Source organism: Diospyros lotus, unplaced genomic scaffold, assembly GCF_014633365.1.
Source record: "Diospyros lotus cultivar Yz01 unplaced genomic scaffold, ASM1463336v1 superscaf1, whole genome shotgun sequence".
Taxonomy (NCBI): Eukaryota; Viridiplantae; Streptophyta; class Magnoliopsida; order Ericales; family Ebenaceae; genus Diospyros; species Diospyros lotus.
In genome coordinates this window covers 1027320-1051320 of record NW_026267104.1, presented here as the reverse complement: position 1 = coordinate 1051320, position 24001 = coordinate 1027320, and the positions used below count along the sequence as shown (strand labels likewise).

Below are 24001 nucleotides of genomic sequence, written 5' to 3'. Positions count from 1 at the left end.
GACAGTTAATGGCGGTGAGTCGACAACCATGACTGTCACCCGTGTGTATACATGTATGTGTTTATGTGTGTATATATGTATATAGTACGGGAGACAAAAAAAAAAAAGAGATGAGGCGACGATCGAGGTGGTTGGAAAAGTTAGTGGGCTGTGGGATTAAAATAAAAATTTTAAAATTAGTGTAACATTTTACATGATGTAGTAGACTGTAAAAAGTAATTTAACAGGCCGTCGATAGATTTCTCAAATTAAAATTCTAAATCTTACCAAAAAAAAAAAAAAGAGTTTGCAACTTATTCGCAATATCTTCTTTCGCTTTCTAGAGTCCCCCCCCCCAGTGTTTAGACACCAAAATCAAAGCAATCACCACCACTCATCCTTGGTCGACCATTGAAACCATCACCACGATCACCAACAATTTGAGAAATTATTTTATTTTTTTGTGATTATTCTCTATCTTCTTTCACTTTCAACAGTCCCATTCCCCCCCCCCCCCCCCTCCCTCTCTCTCTCGCTCGTACTTGAGACACCAAAATCAAAGCAATCACCACCACTCATCCGCATCACCAACAATTTAAAAAATTATTTTATTTGTGTAATTATTATAAATGATAATATATAAAAAATTAATCTGATGTGTATAAATTAATTATAATCTTATTTTTTTCATCATTAATTGAGTCATTAATCCTAAATTTAGCCTCTTTTTAAATTAATAAATTAAACAAACTAACTTTTTAAAAATATTAATAAATTTAAGTTTTAAGTTTAATTGCAAGTCATGTCAAAATTTAAAAAATTAACTACAAAAAATAAAGATGATTTAATAATTATTTAGTGGTTGGCGCTGCGTTGTTCGCAACTAGGGAATCAAAATCTCAACGTCAGACGCATGATGATGATAGTGCTCTCAGTCACAGACAATCCGCAACAGAACGAAATGGGCATCTCCGTTCGGTTGGCTCTGTTTGGAAGACAGCTAATAATGAAATGGAATTTAACTCCATATCCTGGGCTCATGTTTTCCTTTACCATTTTCAACATTTTAACTTTTTAAGTTTTGTGTTAATTTTATAATGCTACTATTAAACAATTTAAATAAATAATATTTTAATTAATTATTAGTACATCAAAATAGTACTAATTATTTTAAAAATTCAAAACATTGGAAAAAAGCAATCCGGCTGGGTACAAGAAAATATAATAATAAATAAAAATAAACTAAAAAGAAACTTGGTGAAAGAAAATCATGTACAAAATCAAATGAATTCAACTTTGCTTGGGTACCTTCCATTTTCCTTTCTTTTCTCTCTTGCCAAACGCGAAAACAAAAAAAAAAGCAAAACAAAGCAGCTTGCCTGTGCACGGAAGATATCACAATTTCTTTGATTGATTCAAGTTTTTTTTCCCTTGATTCTACTGGAATTTACAGCCTACTCGTAAAGATCACTCACTGTATTAAACGTTCCGGCCGCCGCTAAAAACGCTAGGAGCGGAAGAGTTTCTGGTTATACAGCGGAGAAGGGGAATTTCTGGTTGGGCCTAAAGAGCAGGCAACGACTCCGGCCGATACAAGAAATCGGAAAAATCGCTGGAGTCATTGTCGAACAGTCCGCCGACGGTAACGAACTCGCCGTTGTTGTAGGATTTAGGTTCTTCACCGACTGCGAAGCCGAACGAGTCGTAAGTCGGTAGGTCGCCTTCCAGCCCCAAGATCTCGTTCAGAACGGCGACTTCTGGAGCAACCGTCGCCGATTCGACATGTTCTACTTGCGATCTCGTACCATCTCCGGCGGGAGAGGTTGTCGGAGGAAGGCCAAGCTCGTCGTCGGAGGCTTCGAGAAGGAAGCCAAGGTCAGGCTGCGGCTCGCCGTATTCCAACGAGAGAAGGACCTCCGGCATCCGTGCAGGCTGCGGCGAAGGATGCATGATCTCCTCCTCGAAACTCTTGATGACCGAGTCGAGATCCTTAATAGCCGGATCACCGTCCGTCACCATGTCCGTCTCGTCGAAAATGTCCAGGATCTCATCCCGGATCTGATTCACTTCGGAGGCGCTCGAGTCGGACTCGTCCCAGTTAACTGCTTGCAAGTCGGCCGGCGGGAGATCCGGCTCCTCCTTGAGCCTCTTCGCTTCCGGCGAGTTCACATCCGAGTCAACTCGCTTCCGCTGTGGTGAGTCCAGATCCGAGTCACCTCGGACCCGCTTCTTCCCATTGCGCTCGCTGTTCATTTCGTCTTCCATTCCCAAAAGCAGTACCCGTAAAGAAAAGATGATTAGGTATCCCCTGGGCCGTTGAGAAATTGGGTAAAATAAATCAGTTGAAGAAGAACTTATAGGGTGTAAAAACAAGAGGGGTGAAAAAACGAAAACAAACAGAAGGGTGTTTGGGTGATGGGAAAAAGAGTGCGTGGGGTGGGGCGATATATATAGTGGGGACTAGCAGACGACAGAAAAGCAAGATGACAAATTTTCTCGGCAGAGAAAATGTAGAACGGTGAGTGAAAAAGAAGGAAAATATTAGGGAAAGTAGTAAAAAGGCGCCCGGGTGAGAAACAAGAAAAGATGGGGGAGGAGAGGAGAGGATCGGATCTTTATAGTGGAGAACAGAAACTTTCCAGAGAGAGAGAGAGAGTGTGAGAAAAGAGTCGGATTGTTTGGTGGGCGAGAAAGAGAGATGGGGGCAAGGATTTATATAGTGGGAAAGAGGAAAGAAATGGAGAGAAAGATTAGATAAGATTTTTCTTCGCTTTTTTTAGTGAACGGTTGATTGATGGAAACCGGGCGGGGAGATGTGGACAGGCGCGTGTTGGGCGGGATTCTTCAATTCAATTCCTTCTTTTTCTTTTTCCTTTTTTATTTTTCTTATATTTGGAATTCACCTTCTCGATTTAATTATATTTAAGATCCAGCCTTGGAATCCGCGGGCGCAGGGCCCGGCCCCACCCTGCCGGGCCAAACACGTGGCCCTTCTCTCGGCTTTTGCTTCGATTGGAAATAATTTGTACTGCCGATTTTCCCATTTTGCCCCGCCGCCCTGTCCGCTGCTGTCTTGACATGTTCCGTACCTGCCCCTCTATAAATAAAAGTAAAAGGTTACCGACTATTATTTAGCTAATTCCCAAATCTGAGCCCATTATACTATTTTTTTTAAAAAAAATAATAATAATTTATTAGAAACTAAAGAAATCTGGAGATTATCACTGACAAAACTCTAAATTAAAATAGTTTATCTTTATCGTTTACTTGTTTTTATTTATTCTTAATTATATTCACTTAACAACTGTGACATGATATCTGTCCGTTTGTTTTCTAATTCGTGGATTGTGTAGACGTGGACTTTTCCGATGACAGCCCGTACGTGTACGCCTAACTTTGGAACGTCGGCCGGGCGGGATCCAACGGTAACGTGTCATTCTTAAATTATTAGTAGTGGGGGCTCCAATTACGTTCGATCACATGTCACGTCATATTATGTGGTCTAATAACATTTTATTTACATATATTCATCGATCAGAGCCTATTAGGCATTTTTTAATTTAATTTAAATAAAATTTATTCAATTTGGGCACGAATTCAAATGGGGCATTTTGATAGTTACTGCCTATTATAATCTTTTCAAAATAAATTGACTTTTAGGAAATTTTAACAAAATTCAGACTGTATTTAAGTTTTAATTAATGTGATTTAAAAAATGAGTTGATTCTTCTTAAATAGGAGTGAATAATATTAAAAATCTTATCTTGTTCAGATCGAACAATATAGCGAGAGTGGGGGCATGAGTCGAAGAATCACTCCATGCAAATTGGACACAAATAAGAGTAAATAATGTTATAATGATCCGATCATCCTAACAGATTAGTCTATATATTTTTGTGGGTCAAGGAAAGATATAAAATAGTAAAATACATGCATTTAGAAACTGGTATATAGTCATCTATTCCTCGTCTTTGTGGCGAGGAGTTGAACTTGAATGTGGAAAAGGTGGCCAAAGGCAAAAGGGGTAACCCGGCGGGGCGGGCGGCGGCATTAAAGCGGCGCCGAAACAGAAAGCGAAGGCGGAGAAGAAAATCGAAGGGAAAGAAAGAAAAAAAATCTGAAATGTATCCATATGTAGCGCATGCACGAATCCTATCGCAACGTGGCGCGCCCACCTTGTTAGCCGCCTCGGAGCCGCACTTTCTCGAAGAAATAACCGCACGTCACCTAACAAAATTGCACCATTCTTCTTACAAAAAAAAAAAAATGTTATTTAAATTTTAATATTCTATTATCTTAATTCTATACATAATATCAACATTCATTATTTTTGATATTTTATTCAAAATATTTGAATTGAATTTCTCAGATGACTTGGTTTAGTCATAATTTCATGTTTATCGTTTTAAATTATCTTAATTAGTCATGATTTCTAAACAGACACGACTGTTTAATTTAAAATTTTAGTAAATTGTGGCAGTTTGTGCTTCATATTTTAGAATTATATTATCTCTTGTTGGTCAAAAGTGTATTAGAAGATTAAGATAATTTTATAAAATTTAAAAAATATACCATTGTCAAATTCATTTTTTTGTTGGTATATTTTTACTTCTTTTTTTTATGATTATATAAAATTTTTATTATTTTAAATACATCCTTATATTTGTATTTTCAAATCAAATTAATTCTTATATTTTAATTTTTTATATGATAATCTAAATTTTTTATTATTTCAATTATATCTATATATTTATATTTTTGAATCAATTTAATTATTGTATTTTAAAATATAAAAAAATTAAATTAAGAGATATAAATTTACTCAAAAATAAATATAAGATGTTGAAATAACAAAAAAAAATTATTGATTGTATAAAAAAATATAAAATTATAAAAATAAAAATATAGATTTTGATATGATTGAACATAAATTTTAAAATAATCTACATAATATATATATAACACAAAAAAAAATATATATATATATTTAATCTTGGGAGGTTCATAGTATTAATTATATATATATTTATATTAATATAATATATTAATTATATTTAATACAGAAAATATCATTTTAACTGTAAAAAATAATAGTATTGACGTTATCTATCTCTTAGGTGCCTCATAAAGTAAGAAAAAAAATCCTCGAGAAGAGTTCCGGCATCCGTAACACAATACGAACCGTCCTACTTTTTCGTACAGTACTGGGTGCGTTGGTTTTATCAGGAACTGCCCTCGTCCTTTTCTTGGAGACCGGGCAATCCGGTAAACCAATTAAAGGGCCAAATCAGGGAACCGACACGTGTACGGCTGCTGCCTGCCGCTCCTCGTCACGTGCAGTTGGTGTCATCTTTGACTGGGTCCCACTCTCACCCTCACCCTTGCCTGTCAGTTTAAAAATGTACCCACGTCCCATCGTCTAAGCCGTGGTCTTCACGGTTGCGCGAGAGAGAGATCTTTTTCTGTGGGGTTCAATTTACGCTCGTGCCCTTTGGTTTTGAGAAAAATTACTAGGTCCGATGAAGGGGGGTTGTTTGGCTTGGTAGATAGCGTAGCCCACCGACTGTGAATGAATCGTCCTGTTTGGGAACCGCGTTAATTTCCTCCTTCGTTTTGTTTTGTTAGGTAGATGGAACAGCGTGTCCATGAAAACAAGTTTGGCGTGTGAATCAAATAAATAAAAGTTTTTTGCTTTAAAAAATAAAATAGAAGTAGAAATAGAAATAGAAACAGAATAATATTTAATTTAATCCAATTAAAATTATAAAAAATAAAAAGTTTTGGACTGGGCTTGCTTCGGCTGCAAGTAAGTAATGAAAACAGAAAGAAAGAAAAACAATTCAATGGGAAGGGGTGCTTCGGCCTTGGGTGGGGCCATCCCTCGTCTCCTTCGGTTTTCGAATAAAATGTTAAGCTAATTAAACTCATGATCTTATGATATGTTAATCTTCCAAACGTCTACGACGAATTACCAGCACTCGTTCACTTTTATGTTATTTATTATTCATGATATTTATGAGTAAATATATTTATATTAATAATATAAAAATATTGTGAATAAATATTTAAATAATATTTTTATAATCCACACGCACCTTGAAAGCGGCTGCTCACCTAATCACACAAATGACCAATTATCATTAATTCAATATGCTTTAATTAAAATATTCTAATTAATTAAACGAAAACATGTGATTAGACAGCGTTTGGATGCGTCCATTTGACTTTATTATTTGTAATTTAAAATATGAAAATTTCATTTAAATTGGTTGGTTGCATAATTCAAAAACACGAAGTGTAAAAGTATTTCAAATGAAACCTAACAAATATCATTTTATTGATAATATATATATATATATGCGACAAAATCATAATCCAAAAATTTAATTAATTAGTGGCTAATTTAAATGACTTATAATATATGAGGTTGATCTCATTGGAATCCAATCCATCTCTGTGACAGGGATTTTTTTTTTTTTTTTTAATGAGCATATATACTTTAATTTGCCCGCTTATTTGAAGAATAATTCTCCACCCAAATCGAAATTGTCAAACCAAAGAATAATTTGAAGTAGCTTGATAAATATGTAACAAACAACAAATTAATTAATTATATGTCTATATAATTATTAACTCTTGTTGATAAAGTATTTTTTAAAATATTCTTAACGTATCTTATTTAAAAACTAAAAATTAATAAAATTTAAACTCGTTATATCTAAATAATAACTAATAATCTCTGGGGGCTCGGGATAATACAGACGGTTTGTCGCAAGTATTCAGAAACTTAAGATACTGTGAGATCGTGGGTTCGATTCTGTCTTTGTGTAATTTTATATAATTATTTGTATCTATTTAAGAGGTCAAGTCTCGAAATTTAGCTTACGATTAATCCATCTCTACACCTAAGTTAGCTCCAACCAAAACGTGAATTTTAAAAGAAAAAGATAGTCTAAATAAAAAATTATCTATGCACTAAAAATTTCTTGAATTTATAATTTTAAAATATAATAATAACTAATTTGTCAAACAATTTTAGTACAATTGTCTGTTTATGGCAGTGGTCAATGGCAGCATGAGTACTCACTTTCTTTCTTGCCTCAATCATTGAGTTAAAAATTTTCCCGCAAACTATGGGAAAATTCTTCAACATTGAGTGGAGGTGAGTTAAATTAAAGGCAAATTTTACCATCACTTTTTATGTGTAATAGGTAAAATTTTGTTAAAAAATATTAAAAGTTTAGAATAATTGTTTGAGTTAAAAAAGTGTACGTTTTTTTTTTTTTTTTCTAATGAAGGGATTTCGAACAAATGCAAATAAAATAACTCTGACATTCAAAAATTTCTTCGATAATTCTATAAAAAAGATAAATATTATTTATAAAAATCTTAATTGTAATGGATTCTAAAATATTAGTACAAACGTTATGCATAAAAATCTTAATTTTAGTGGATCTTGAAATATTAAGATAAAAAAATTTTAGGGAATTTGAAAAAACTCTATGTTAATCTATAAAAAGATAAGCACTCATTCAAAAAGATATACATCTCTAATATTGGTTTTTAATAATTTTTTTTTAAATTTTTAATATCTGATTTAAGTATCAAAGTGTTTGATATAGACTCCAAATATCTTGACAATGACTTTTCTAGTTAATAAATTTATTGTTATGCTTGAACAATAATAGATATAAATATACAAAGTATTTTTATTTTTAAAGAAAATTGTACAACCTATTTTTATTAATTAAAGTTATATTAAATCACTCTGACCTTAAATTGAGGTTATGAAATTTTATAAAATTATACGAATTACTTAATGATTATGAAATTGAAGATATGTTAGTAGGAGTATTGCTTTTAAAATTATTTAGTGAAACTTTACAAATGTGGAAATAAATTTAGCTTAAAATAAAATGATGAAATGGGACCCACTGACTGGAGCACCTTAAAAGAAAGAAAGAGAAAGAGATGGACCACCATCACACACAATGAATATTGCAAGATACCCACCTAAAAAGAACAAAGGCACAAGAGCCTTAAGCAAAGTATCCATGCATCTATACTACACACCCACACCCACATGTATATAGCCAAATGTCTATGTTTGGACATGGAAGAAGAAGACATGTTTAGAAAGGAAAGTATATGGACATTAGCCCATAGAACATCTAACAAAGAAGATAAGAATATGCAGGTCATCTTGTCAAAGCATAGCATATGCATGGACCATATATAATATTAGATGAAAGAATATATATATATATATATTGTTATAAAATGTTTCGATTGTTACGACTCCAATCAAATAATATACATATGAAAGCTTATTCGAAAATGTCAATGAGATAATACTTCAAAAAAAAATTCATTTTTAGAGACATAAATTAATAGAGATGAATTTTGAGACGAATATGTCAGAAAGACGTAATTTTTTGAAATCACTGAAAATTATTTGAATGTAGGGTTGTGTTGTGAGATCTAAAAACTTTACCACAAGATAGTTAATATATAGCTTTTGTATTTAAAAGTTGCATATTGATTAAATGAGTAAATCTATCTTTATTTTTATCGAAATTGTGAATGTAAAAGTATATTAAGATCAAATCACATTCATTTTTTCATACACAAATTTTATTTTTTTATGTGATAAATCTAATTCAATTACACATACATATAATGGCCTAAAGTATAAAATTTCCTTAGAATTTTATTATTTTGGTCATGTGACACCTCTAACTCATATTTTGACCCATTATATCCCTCAAATATTTAATTTTATAATAATTAAATATCTTTTTATCCAATCATATATCATATAACGCGTGCAGTCACATATTATAGGGAGAGTTTGAAAGTGTGGCTCATCTTACGCGACAAAAGTGAGAGAAATGACTAAAAGCTTTCACTCTCGATCAAAGTTAGTCTCTTCTATTTGCTACACCTTAGAACTTAAAACCCCCACCAGCAGCCATAAATGCAGACTAACATTTTAACATAATTTTCATATTTATAATATTTAATTTAAGTATTAGAATGTTTGCGCGAGTACTTTTTTACTGCCTTTAATTATTTTCTTTGTTTTAGATTTCAAACGACTTGATAATGATATTTTTAGTTAATAAATTTATCATTATATTTAAACAGCATGATAACGATAATAATAAGTAGCAAAAAAATCTAAATGTGATGAATGATGAGTTGACCAGCCCTGTTGGTTGTTTGGGGAAATTCTTACCTCTTGGCATGAAAGTGGCTGTCATTCTAAAAGTTTGTAACCCTACCTCTTAAGTAAAGTTGTTGCCTCCAACTACTACAATCAAGCTGTCCCCTTTTATGGTAAGTGGCTATAACCATTTCTTATTTTTATTATTGAAAGTTAAATTTTTTTTTTTTAAAGATAAGTTCAAATATAGTTTTTTGTGTATGATTTTTGAGTTATCACAATATCGATTTAAACCTCACATCAATAGATTATTAAGAAAGTGTTAGAGTACATTATTTCGTTTCGTAACCTCAATAATTATCTTAAACATGATATTTCTCGATAAAAACTTATAATTACAGGTGATATTAAAAGTAATTAATGATCACGAAAGAATCAGTATGGATTAAGAAACTGTTTTGAGATTCATTTCAGTTAGATTGAGAAGTAAAATTTTGATTTAGTGATGGCATTAAGAATTAAAATAGTGAAAGTTTATTATGACTTGAATCTTACATTAATGGCATACTAAGAAGGTCGTATGTATATTATTTAATTGTATGAACTCAACTAAAAGGTAATGTGGCGAGTTAAAGGCAAGACAACTACTTGGTGAAACTCCTTAAAAAGGGTTGTTGAGGATGGCATTACTACAACCAACAACCCAAGGGACAAGGGCACATTGACCCATATAGACACCTGACTTTATTCATTAATATTGAAGTGCTTAAATCCCACCAACTCAACAAATCAACCAAATCTAATTGTGTGGGTATTTGAACACCTAAATTTCATTTTCATTACTTCCTTTAGTGCTCAAATTTCATAGTCTTTTGTCTAACGAGTGAACCATAGAAGAGCCCTCCCTGTCTTGTGGGTATTCATTTAATTGTTGTACTGGGTAATCATGTGCCATAAGCAAAGGTCCATCAAAAGATTAAAAAAAATTAAAATAAATTTTTAGCTTTATTGAGACACATGTGAAAGGGCAAGCTCGGAGAATTGAAGGTCACCCAAAGACTGGGAGCCAGTCTCCTCCTGGAGATCTTAAATTGTGGTCTCCCGAAAAAATTAAATTGGGAGACTTTAAATCGAAAGACTACAAGATCACTCGGAAAAATTAAACCATGAGAACTTGCGACCTCCTAGAAAACTTAAATCGAGAGAGATTGCTTTGTGATCGAAGGTTGAGAGAAGACTGGTGTTGGAGGGACTATTTTTGTCCCCTGGAAACTGTAAACTCCCACATAAATTTTCTTCTAATCAGAGAGAGATCTATCTCCCAAATAAAGATAAATACGATAACTCTTAACATTCAAAAATTTCTCTAAAAATTTTGCGAACAAAATAAATTTTATTCATAAAAGACCTTAGTTCTAGTGAATTTTAAAATGTCAGGATAAATATTATATATAAGAATTCTAATTCTAGTAAATTTTGGAAAGCTCCATGCTCTTTTATGAATAGATGAAACCTAATTTCAAAAGGGGTATGTTTTTTATACTGATTTTAATATGATATTTAAGTTTTTAATGTCTGATTTAAACATCTGAGTATTTGTACGAGAACAACCCTTTGCCATTTTATCGTTCTCTTTCATGCAAAGTCCAAACGACTTGATAACGACGTTTTCAATTAATAAATTCATTGTTGTGTTCCAGCAATAACAAACGATAAATATATATACAATTTGTTAGCATACTTTGAGACCCATGCAGAATTAATATATTTGAATGACTTATATTAGTTGGTGTCAAAACCAAGCCACCACGAACTTATAATGTATTTATCATGTCAAATTTGAGTTGGCCCATTCATCTCAAAAACAATAAAAACCATAATCAATAGCTTAATCATGTCAAACCATGTCACCACTTAATTCACTTTAACACAATCTATTAGTTAAATGAGGCATGTATGTTGACACGAATGATCATCTTTGATTGTGTGGCCTACAAAGCTGGATAATTTAATATCATGTGAAAATATAACTATAATTGAGATAAAAATGTAATAGAACTAAAAAAGAAAAAGTAAAAGAACTAGATAATTTGTACCAAAGAAGAGCGAGATGAGATTAAAACGGTTTGATCATATAAAAATAAGACCAATATACGTCGAGAGACAAGTAAATGAAATAAAAAAAGATTGGAGTAAATAAATGTAAAATGACCTTACCATAAGCCATGGATTAAAGATAGATTATAGAATTAAAATTCATTTAACTGAACACTTGTAATTAAATAAAAATTAAAAACTTCCTCAAACATGTGGGTTCATACATTCGTATCATATGGGGCCGCTAACGGGCTTTTGGGTGATATATGCACACCACCATTAATTGGATTCATATTATTGGGTTGGGCTGAACGAACCGTAATTGGGCCCAGTTCCATTGGACAGAGAATGGCCCTATCAAATTTGGTTCCATTTTGAACTTGATCTTCGAACTCAAGAACCAAATCGGAGCCCCGATAAAGTGGCCCAGACAAAGACTGGGCTTCTCGACCCAATTGTTATTCCCAAGGACAAGAAACTATTCAAATATTGAATTTCAAACAAATTTGTAGGTACTATGAACCTAAAAATCTTGGGGAGCTTCTGAAAAAGGAGATTCAGAATTTATAATTGTTTTTTCAAACATAATTAATGATTTTTTTTAAAAAAATATTATTAATTTTCCAAGGAAGCGTTACTAATTATACAAATGTAAAAATTAAGTGACAAAATTAACTCTGTGTGTAACGTTATATGGGAACCATTCAGTAATTAATTTTGTTTTGAAGATGTACGGCATATCGACGGCGGGGATTAATAAGCTCATGTGGCTACAGGTAGACTATGTCACAGAGGATTGCGCCACCTTCATCATCTCCTTTTTCAGAAGCTCTCCTTGAGGTCCTTCCGGAATGGAGGTTCAATGGCGGAGAACGGAGATGGCACGGATGTAATTTCAGCAAAAAGGGGGCAGACGCTAGGAGTCGGAAATTCGTGTTGAACGCTGTAAGTCGCCTCTCTCGCCTGAAATTTTGTTATTTATCCAAGTTCAGTTTGAGAATTTTGGGGGGGGGGGGGGGGGGGGGGGGGGTGTTAGGGTTTTTCGGGATTGTTGTATGGAGGAGAAATGCCAGGCTTTCCAAGAGAGTTTTTGAATCAAAACATCATGAAGAAGAGAGTGAAGAAGCAGAGATCAGGCGAGGAACGTTGTTGTGTTGAATCGAGCCGAAAAGTTCGACTGATTGTGAGTGATCCCTACGCCACTGACTCTGAGAGTGAGGATGAGGATGGGATTCAGAGAGTTAAGCGTGTGGTTAGGGAGATAATTATTCCGGCGGCTCCTGCTCTGCAGCATCGTTCAGATGGAGGGGGAAATGGTTGTAAAATTGGAGAGAATCAGAAGGCGGCGAGATCGTTGTCGTCCATTTACAGGGGAGTTCGTAGAAGGAAGTGGGGTAAATATGCCGCAGAGATTCGGGACCCTATTCAAGGGAAGAGAGTTTGGCTTGGGACTTACAACACCCCAGAGGAGGCTGCCGGTGCTTACGAAAAGAAGAAGCTTGAATTTGAAGAGATGCTTTTGTGGGAGAGGAGTAAGAACTTGAATTCGTCGAGTTGTGGTTCGGAGGTGATCAGTGGTGTGGATTCTCATCCATCTCCATCTTCTGTTCTTGATATGTCCACAACATCCATGGTTAAGAGAATTGGCCACTCCGTTAAGGAAGAAAGCAATTCAATGAGATTTGTTCAGGCACCGGCCTACTCGATAAAGGAGGTAGCAACTGCACTGAAAACCGTGCAGGAAGAGCCATCCTCTGTTGCATTCTTCGAAGATCAAACCATCTCGGCCTCATTTCATGAGGGTTTCAGGTTAGGCAACTACTTGACAGAGATCAATGATTTGCAAGAGCAACCGGCTTTGGAATCCTTGGGGAATTCATCAATTTCACAACCCATCATTGGGAATCACAACGCTAGCACTGAGAATCATAATTCACTATTTGGTGATGAGGTGGGACAGTTTTTCAATCGTTTAGATGGATTCGACATGGGCTTTCTAGGATGCGAGCACAGGAATGGAGAGGGAGGTGATCTTCCCAACATGGACTTTGAGCTGAGCAAAGAAGAGCTTGCTTGGATTGATGAGGCCTTGAATATCAACTATGCATAAATTTTGCAGGCAGCAAACATTAGTTGCCAGTAAATTTGCCATCTAATTGAGGGTTCTTGCAATTTTGGGAGGTTGAATTATAGAGTTCTTGGGTTTTCTTTGTGCTTGTTGAGCCGTCCAAGAGTTTTGCCTCTTTATAATAAGGGTAGCTAATGCTATTATTGGAGAAACTTTTGAAGTTGGTTTTGAGCTTCTATTTAGAGATTCTAAATGTTCTAAACACGACTCCTCTATGAACTCTAATCTTGTATGTTTTCTGCATTATCTTTTTGTGACTACTTGGATTCCCTCCGGTGAGCCATGAAGATAAGCATCTTTTGTTGTCTTTTTCCTTGCATGGATCTTTTGGAATTCATGATTTCCTTTCCTGCCCCAACAATGGAGAGATGGCATGACATTGACTATAATAAGGCCTTAGAGAGGAGACACCCCCTTGTTTAAGGGGGAGAGAGATGCATGCAAAAGAGATTTTTTAGTTTGGTGGAGAAAATTAATGGGCATTCCTAGCATACAAAACCTGTGTTTCTTGTTTTTGTGCACGGTCTTACGGAATCTGAAAATTCGTGTTTTGTAGTCTTTTTTTTTTTTTTTATTCACTTGGAGTATTTGAGATTCGCTAACTAATCTCTAAAGATATGTGATCTTTCTTTCTTATGCATCTCCTAAGTAAATTTAGATGCGATCATAATCTATGCACACTCAAAACTGGACATGCGGTGCTTTTCAACTAAATGCTGCATTCCAAGAATAATTTTATCTCTCAAATCGTCGCATTAACTCGAATCATAATATTCTATGTGAAATTTCAAGTGCTTTACCACTGCATCATGCTTATGGGAGCATGTTTTGTAATCTTTGACATAATCATGGTAGAGTGACTAAATGATTAATAATTAAAATTTTTGTATTTTAAAAAAAAAAAAAAGTACGAGAGAGATGGAAATTGAATAGGCATTTACATCGCAACAAAACACCTTTTTTGTTGTCTTTATATGTAATTTTATTTTTACTTAAAATTTTATGTTTTATTATTTTTAGGCATAATTTTACTATTATGTTAAAAAGATTATTTTCGTAACCCAAACTGTCAATCCCAAATTCATGGAAGGAAGATGAGATATACAAAGGCTGATACATGTTAAAAAAACCAATTAATAACAGAAAATTAATTAAGGCATTAGTCCTAGCATATAATAAGCAAAAATTATGTGTCAATATTCAAGTCTTTCGGTTGGTAGAGATGGAGATGACAGTTCTTATTGAATCATAATCACAATTCATTACTTTTACTAAGACAACTCATAGAAAAAGGTCCCCTTTTTGCTCAACAACCACCTGTGCTTTTACTCAGGCTTCCCTGATGCGAAATCCCATTTATTTAGCTTAATTTGGAGCATCATATCTCTCTCTTCGGTGGAATGAATTATACATTAATGACCTTGGTCATAATTTTAATTTTTAAAATTTTAAATTAAATACAAAACATAGCAATATCTTTTGTAGTTTGAGGATTGTCTCTTTTAACACCTTTAAAAGAAAAAGCGTTCAAAATTTGGTCTAGATTTTAGTTGGTTCCATTTGATATTGCTCTAGATTCAAAACTTGGTTATGATTATTAAATAATAATTATAATTTATAATAATAAATAATATACTTTACATAATACAAATATATATTTTAAATTTTATATTAAAAATAACCAAAAAAATTGACTGGCCAGCATCAAAGGCTTTGGAAGCAGCGGCAACAACAGCCACCCCCATCACTTTTGCTGCTTAAAGTTCAAATGAAAGATGCTTCTTCCTTACAGTGATTCTGAATATTCTGCGGCCTCACTTGCAAGTTGCATCTATAGCTCTTCTGCTTGGCAATAATTTTGTTCCATTTTCTTTCTCACCCATCACTTTCTTCCTTCACCACCACCACCACCATTTTTTTCTAATACCATCAACTAGTTGATTTTTCAAAACCATCTCTCTCTCTCATTGGCTACCCATAAAATGGAATAAAAAATTAAACTAAGGGTAGGTGGTAGTCGAAAGGCTCACAGTAGCCTCACCACTAAGGTAAAAGCTCAAGCAATAAGAGTCTTAAAATTTAAATCTTCTAATGAGTGGCCTCTCACTTTGTCCCTAGTGAACAAGTTGATTCCTCAACCATATGAACTATGAGTTTGAAAGAGAGGAGGCCCATAACAAGGACTACGATACATGTCCCTAATGAAATTTTAGCTAACATATGTGAATGGCCTAATAGAGTGTCCCCAAGAGAGATTCACACGTATAAAACACCACAGGCAACCTAGAGAGACAACCGAATGTTATAAAGCAAAAAGGAAAGAAGAAGAAGAAGAAGAAGAAGAAAAGGGCAGCCTCATGTTTTTAGATGAGTGGAGCACTTCTGCCCCACAATTCAATTCAATACACTTGGTCCATTCGTTTAGAGCACATGAAAGACTGGGTCTTAGTCTTCTTACAACAGGAAGTAGGAAGGCATCAAAAACCGGGGCAAGACCGCCATTAGTCTAGGTAGGTTCTCTTATTTAACATGGTGTGTGCTGATTTCTACCAAGCACGCCAATCATATAAAAAACTAGCATACAAGAAGATATTCGTAATGGAAGCAGTCAACGCCATTAGTTTTTTTTTTTTAAATAAATAACAAAAAAAAAAAAAAGGTATTTTCTTCAATCCTCTCTATTTTTTACTTTGTTTTCTTCAATACCTATTCAACATAGGTATTTTAACAAACAATTTTACATGTTAAGTAAAACAAAATCAATATACATATATATATATATATACACACACGTCAAAATATAATTATATTGCATGGATTTACACATTTTCAAAATGATATTTTTTTTTAAAATTTTAGAAGTGACGAAAAATAAAACAGCAAATTTAATTTGCATATTTTCAACTGAACAGTAACTAAACATAAAAAAATTAAAAATTAAATTGAAAATGAAAACATAAAACAAAAATTGACTGCAAGATCGAACAAACATTAAACTATCCGGTTTCCTTCTTGCAGGGAGACAAAAAAAGAAAAAAAGAAAGAATTATAGCTAAGTTCTCATGTTACAAACTCCACTACCCAATTGGACACGTTTGGATATGTTGGGTAAAAATTGTGTTTTTTTTTTGGGCTCGGTTTATGTATTTTTTTTCAACAATTAAAAGTAGATCTAAAAAATCATTGAATATTAATAAAAATATTCTCCAATCATGTTTTCAAATTGTACAAGTTAATTTCATAATATAAACTGTATAATGAAATACGACCATATTAATAATCTTTTATCACTACTATCACATTAAACTTTTACGTAGGAAGATGGTGTTAAAAACCTTATCCCATCATTAAAAGGGTTGCATCACAAAGAGCATCCCACAACAATTTTCCACATTGATATTTTGCTTTGTCAAGTTAAAAACATTTCGATATTCTGAAAACGGATACAGAATACGACATACTATTTTTTATTTAAAAATAAAAACTAAAAAGGACAACAAAATCAATTAAATAAAATCACACAACCTTTAGAAACTGGATGCTCACCGGCAAGGGTCAAGAAAGGCACGAGTAATGCTCCTCTGGTAATAATTACAAAGCCTTTTGATTTAATTTGGTGCTGCACATCGGAGAAGATAACACCCTTTAGTGTTGTCAACTGTTTCCATACAGGAAGGAGATCAATGCCCCCTTCTTCTAGAAAGCAAAACGGAAATGCTATTTGGAAACCTAGTTGTTACATTTTTGGTGATACTCATCCATTAATGTGTTGCATTTTGTATCATATTAATGTAAATGTACTTCATATCAGTACATAAGTGTCGCTAAAAAGTGTTAGAATTGAGTGTCTAAATAACATTTCTGAAAGTAAAATTAGCAGTTTACCCAATTGATAGAAGTAGGCCCGGGATTGACAGCAGAAGTCACGTTGCATTGCAATCATCAGAAAAAGACAGCTCACACACAAGAGCTAGATGATCACTGCCCCACTCCTGCAAGGTTAAAAAAAGAAATTACGACAACAAAAAACCATACAGTTTTGAGCTTGACATGTTTGTGTTTGCAGAAGTAGGAGACTTCAGAAAACAATAACATACAAAGAAAAAAAAAAACGCAACTAGTTTTTGTAAGCAGTACGTTTTGCAATTGACCACTGACCATGGTCTTTGCAATTGCAGAATTGGGTTTCAAATCCAACACTAACAGATTGGGTAGCTCATCATGATCTTATCATCTCAAATATAGCTTGAATGATGCAACAAAAGTTATCTCACCTTGCTTGGGAGTCCACCAGTTTTCCTTAGAACTTCAATTGGTAAGGTATCAAGAACTTTCACGGGTACAAGCTCTGAAGTATGCCTACTCACCAGTGAAAACAGAAAATTTAACTTTTGCAATGTAAATGCTCGATATTCAGCATTTTGTAAGAGAAATACCATATGTAATCAACAGTTCCCATGAACTTGGAGTGGTAAGTTGTTGCCAATGGTTCCCCATGGTTGTCTCTAGTTCCACAGCCACCCTAAGCAATTGAGACCATTGTATTAAATTAAATTAAGAGAAAGATCAGAAAGATTTAAGGATAAAAATAACATTCAATTGTGTTTTATATTAAATTAAGCTGAGATAAATAACATGTTCGTATTGCCTCTCTCTCTCTCTCTCACACACACACACACACATGCACGCACTAACATTTTTTTAACTTTTATAACGGACATGATCCTATCAGGTCGTGATGTGACAATGTAATCTTCTGTCAGAGTAGGAAAAGGAGTAACGTAGTAACATAGAAGGAACTGTAAATACGAGAGAATCCAAACTTTTTACATTAACTCCGAGGTATGCACTGGAGAGTTTTAAATTGTGTCTAAGACAAGTTCCCCCTCCAGCTCCAGTTGCAAGCCTTAGCTCCTCATGATTCCGTCTGTACCTTCGTGGGCTGGACACTGAACGCTGAAAGCTGCACAATAACAACAGTCAACTTATTATTGGCATGAAATATTCTGACACAGAAAATGAGAATATTGACACAAGGACATGACATTCTTTTTTTCCTGAGTAATCTAGGAAGATATTATTTCTTTTCTCAAATCCCCTCCCCCCCTCTCCATTTTCTTTTTCCAACAATAAACCACATTTCTATTTTCGGTCCCCCTTGAACAAACGCAATAAATCTTAAACTTTAGAGACAACCGTTCACTTTCATGTATCTCTAATACCAACATAATAAAGGAATTTTGGGGACAACCTATTCTGAAATTGGAGCCCTTGATGCTCTACAGGGCAAATTTGGCAAGACATTTTTCTTCGATCAAGTTCTTGAAGGTCCAACTGCAAACAATTACAACAAATTCAGTCTCAAATCATCACATAATACCTATCAGATAGTGCCTTTCACTTGATGCAAAGAAGTTACCTAAAACTCACCTCAGATGAAGCAATAAACTGGTATAGCGCACTCTTGACCACAGAAGAACAGAAATCTGTGAGTATATGATGCTAGTGAAAACTACACCAATGCTTTTTGCTAAAAACTACAACCTACAGGAACTAGTAAGCTGGATTACCTGTGGAATGCTATTAAGGTCACCAGCAAGTACGACAGGAATGTTTCCCCATTCTTGTGATAATCTGTGGGCCTTCTCAAGAAAAAGTCTAATCTAAAAAATCATAGTTCAAACACAAAATACATAAACAAAATCAGCATTATCATTACAATGCAGTCTTGAAAATTTCATTAGAAGAAAAACAGATTACTCGGACTTTGCAGGATTTACTTTTGACATCTAAATTATCTATCCACAGAAAAATTTCCAACAAAGAATAATTTCACAAGAATTAAAATCTTAAGCTTTTAATCAGGTTCACCATAATTAAGATCTTGAGTGTAATTATTACACTATTCATAAATCAAAACATACAAAGACAATGCAAATGCAGACAAACTTGTGCTTGTGTGTGTGCGTGTGTGCACAAGAGAGAGAGAGAGAGAGATGTTCACTAGCTATTTCCTTAGTGACTATGAACACTCATTAATTGCAAGCAACAGTGAAATCATATGTAAACAACCTAGAATAATATTGATAGGTTAGAAAAATCATTACCTGGCCCAGCTTTATATCCCCGCGATTTGGGTTGAAGAGCACGTGAATATTTCCAACCAATAACCTTCGCGATAAAGAGACCCTATACATTTATATTCTACATTAGCTACAGAAATCACAATGTCTGATTAACAGGAAAAAGAACAAAAAGAATTAACAAAACTGATACTCTACTATATGCAGATTTAGGTGTCTAAAAGCAGTAAAGCTCTAGCTTAATGTCACAAGACTGAAACATATATGATTGAACATATATGCCAACAAACAAACCATGCATGCAAGTTAAATGTCAAGGCGCCAAAAAAAAAAAAGAAAAAAAAAAAATCATCTCCCCTATTTGTACTTATGCATGGAAGTGCCCTGGATTCCAGGAAATAACAATAAATGATATGATCCAAGGGTAAAAGTACCTAACACTTACTGGGATGTTTGAGTATCCAGATTGGGATTTGACTGCTTTAGGTTCATCTGCAAATGATTAAAAACAATATTAAAAATTTAATTCTTAGATGGCAGATATAATACAGTCAATCATCTAAAGCATGATGATTTTATGGTAAGAACAACTGAAACATGCAAAGTACCCCACAGCATAACCTAGAGCATTATAGATAAACTGAACCACTAAAAATCAATGTTTCATATTGTTCCTTGCTAGAACTAAGAGAAAATTCGACAAATAAAATATCGATCTCAAAATCCACATACCTCTAAAACACAGAACTGAGCAACATTATTTCGAAGATCAAACCTTTGGAACTCTATGTTCTCTTGATGCAAAAGGGTAAATCTGTATTTAAGACATAACTAGCTAATATCAGATACTAAAGGAGGCAACTTAATGCAATTAAAAAGCCAAAATTCATACTAGAAGGATACCAAACATGCAATAAATAAAAGACATGTTAAAATAGGCATAATTATAACTACATCAACCAGAATACTATATTCCATATCTAATATAAAGTAAAAAGAATGTTTCTAAAAACTTCTGATTTTATTGACAGACCTGGAAAAGGTTTGTTGAGAAAAGAAAGAAGGAAGAAAAACTGCTTCATCATGTATCATTTATGTAGGACAAGGCTTAAACCATTTTTATCCTAAAAGTCCCCAGAACACAAAATTTCAGGAAATCTATATGAAATGAGAAAGCTTACAGCTCTTTTTTCCAAAAAATAGCACACCCGTCACATGCATCCCCAGTTCGAGCCTTCATATTTATGACAAATAGTAAATGGAGATTCATCAAAACCTTCATTTATAACAAAATACCAAATTAGAGGATTTATAGAATCTAGCAACAATACCTGGTAAACACCTTTGAAGCCATCTTTTTGTAGGAGATTATCTAAATCATTGAAACGGTCAACCTCCTGGAAGTCATAAAAGTAGATTAAAAAGTAAAATGCAACATTTGTCATAAACAAGCATAACTCAAGAATACCATATAATTTAGAGGAAACTCTAGTACTGTTGACATCTTTATCTATATATAAACATGCATATATTAAGGTAGCATTTGTTAAAATGAGCAAGATAAGAGAGTATCAATATAAGTTTGGAATGTTTTCTGGACCAAGATATGGAATAGTCAAGATAAGGCTGGGAAGTATTACAAGATTTCTATCAGACTATTTGTTAAATTTTTTAGAATCCATTGAGGATTGTACTTTTTTTTTTTTTTCATATGTTTGTTAAATGCATATGATAAGCACCGAGATAAAGGTTTTTTACCAAAATATCCTTATTACCAAATTCATTCAAAACTGTATGTAACATCAAAAGCAAATTTATGATTAAAATAGTGTTTTATGATTAATGCGAATTGTCAAAAATTGAAATTAAAATTAAAAATAGTATTTTATTTTCTAAATCCATGTTCAAAAATAGATTCTAAAAAGACTTAGAAAGTATAAATAATTATTGGTGGAATTACAAAAATTCCACTTAGATAATTAAAAATTGCCAAAACATATTTTCATAATAGATAATAAAATATAAAATTAAATTAAATAATTTAAAAAATATGTGAAAGGAATTTGTATTAGATAATAAAATATATATAAAGAGAGAGAAATTTAAATTTTAAAAATACATTAAATGACATTAATTATCCTACAAGGGACATATGGGTAATTTAGGCTTATCTATAAAATATCAAATAAATTTATCTAGAGAGGGGGGGAAATAAATTTATTTGTAAAAAGTCAAATAAGAAGTCACATGAGGGTTTTTTCGGGGAAGGTCAAATAAGTTTAACAAACATGTTAAAAAAGACAAACATCCGGAATGCTTCTTATATCTAACATTTTTCACCCTATATCTTAGTTAACAAACACTACCTAAAAAGACAATTTGCATGATATGACCGCTGGGCGCAATCAGCCAGTGGTTTCCTAGAGCAATTATCATTAGTTTTCAAATATGCAAACCATGTCCAAATTGGTTACTGTACCAATAAATTCATTTAAGAACATCTGGAAAAATACAAATTCAAGGATGTAAAAGTCAGACTAATCTAGAACGAATCCATGTCCACTGGCTGCCACCAGGAATAATAAATTACCCTGGTATCACCACATAAATGCTATCTGCATGCACATCCAGCCATGCACTCATTTATTTGAGCAAGCAAAAAAAAAGAAAGAAATGTCATACGATTTAGTGTAAATGAAGTGCTTAAAGTTCAAAACTTGCCTGCAAACACACAATGCCTGCACAGTATTGGCTAATCTCCTTGTACAAAAGCTTTTTCCGTAGGTTCCAGTCCAAAAACTTGGGCGAGACATTAGAGTACAAGTCTGGATGCTTTGATGCATTTTCAACACCAAGTATATTATACGACACCAGAATAACCTTATCTGCCAAATGAAAAAATAATACAGATTTAGAGAAGTTCCAAAAGGAGAAGAATGTCCATTTCAGGACTGAGGATACTAGATTTCTAAGATAACCAAAATAGTAGCACATGGGAAGAATTAGAGGCTCCACACAGCCAAATTATACATTTCCATGGTTCTAGAATCACCAGTTTTTTCCTTTATAAAATGATGAAAATCCTAAAGGCCTCCATCAGTTAATCGACTTCATAACTGTTCTTCCAATTAGTAATTTATGACCACCTTCATTGAAGTTTCTGGGAAGCCCACATCGTTTCATAAATAAAGCACATGGAAGCAAACATTACATATCCCGCCAGGCATTTTTACAGCTAAGTTATAACCTTCTGATCTGCTTCACCTAAGCATCCAGCAATCAAATGTAGGGAAACTTTGAAGTTATGAGCTTTTAAATTTTTTAGTTTGATTAAAGTAGAAGATTTAACATTATTATGAGAGCACATCACTTTGTTGGTTGCTTCTCAAGGTTTAGATATAGCCATAGATAGACATGATTCCAGACCCATTTAGTGGGATTAAGGTTTAGTGGTGTTATTTATTTCAGGTAACTTCACTGAGTCAGCTCCGGCTGTAGGGATTTCATCACCATTTATTAGCATCTCACCGCAGGTTTGCTGAAATTATCATATTGAAAATTTCCTATACTTCTGAAGTTTAAACAACTTAAGAAAGGCCCAAGATATACCAAGAAAGCTCATATATAGGGCTATACTAACTGTCATAGTATTGAATTTACTAAATCACGTAAGTAGTCCTTGGAACAAAGTAACCGAGCGGATACAGAGACATAAGACAACAGTACTAACATCAACTCGGGTGTCTGATTTGCTATGACAACTAATTTTCTACTTTGCCAAGCACAAAAAAAAAAAAAAATCAAATGAAAATGTAAAATCAAATTCGAATACAAGAATATCCTGCATACATGTACGTATTTAGAATGCACTTATACAAGAATTTCGATTTCAAAATTCAAATTCATCCGCGATATAGGACGATGCTATACATGTAACTAAGCCTTTTGTACCTTCATAACTGGAAAGGTCTCCAGAAGAATAGATCCACTTGCGGATACCGTCCTTGGTGGAAAATTTTCTTCCGTGGTGTTTCTTATGCTTGCGGCGAGTTCTGGACGAAGAGTGAGACGGTTTGGAGAAGCTTGTGCCGGGCAGAGAATCAAACGTTTGGGACCTTGAAGCTAGGGTTAGGGTTTCCGTTTCTGCTACTAACCGTCGCTTCTTCGAGTAATAATGAACGTTATATTCCTGCACCTCTCGGAATTTTCTTCGCTTTCTCGCCGACATCTCGGCCGGCTGAGATCCACCTCCACCGAATCTCATGTCGCCGGTGAATTCAAGGCTTCTGCGGGGAGGGAAGAACGAATGAGGGGGTGTTTGGCTTACCCTCCTTATAATTTTATTTTTATTTTTTTTTACTATCTCCAACACCCTTCCCATCTCGTTCGCTACTATATTATAAATAATTTACTACATATTTTAATTTTTTCTAAAAAATTATACATATTCTAACCACGTTATTTTACTCTCTAATTCACTCTCTATCCTATTTATTTATTAATAAATTTTAATTATATTTATTTTACCTCATTTATAATTTTATTACT

The 24001-nt window shown here is 33.6% G+C and overlaps 3 protein-coding genes across 3 annotated transcripts; 1 reads left to right on the top strand and 2 right to left on the bottom strand.

The window, feature by feature from the left end:
- Positions 1-1542: 1542 nt before the first annotated feature.
- Positions 1543-2244, bottom strand: LOC127793118 (uncharacterized). Its single transcript, XM_052323902.1, has one exon. It carries the CDS (start codon positions 2242-2244, stop codon positions 1543-1545), a length of 702 nt encoding a protein of 233 aa, XP_052179862.1.
- A 9787-nt stretch (positions 2245-12031) lies between these two features.
- On the top strand, positions 12032-13616 carry LOC127792820 (ethylene-responsive transcription factor CRF1-like). Its single transcript, XM_052323423.1, has one exon. It carries the CDS (start codon positions 12309-12311, stop codon positions 13350-13352), a length of 1044 nt encoding a protein of 347 aa, XP_052179383.1. The 5' UTR covers positions 12032-12308; the 3' UTR covers positions 13353-13616.
- Positions 13617-16714: 3098 nt separating this feature from the next.
- Positions 16715-23797, bottom strand: LOC127793232 (carbon catabolite repressor protein 4 homolog 5). The gene is made up of 15 exons (XM_052324043.1): positions 23405-23797; positions 22175-22338; positions 20785-20850; positions 20635-20687; positions 20186-20267; positions 19899-19945; positions 19478-19559; positions 18941-19033; positions 18801-18833; positions 18622-18704; positions 18201-18333; positions 17807-17892; positions 17645-17729; positions 17256-17362; positions 16715-16989 (listed from the first exon to the last, which is right to left on the bottom strand). The coding sequence occupies exons 1-14, from the start codon at positions 23715-23717 to the stop codon at positions 17294-17296; spliced, it is 1389 nt and encodes a 462-aa protein (XP_052180003.1). The 5' UTR covers positions 23718-23797; the 3' UTR covers positions 16715-16989; positions 17256-17293.
- Positions 23798-24001: the final 204 nt, after the last annotated feature.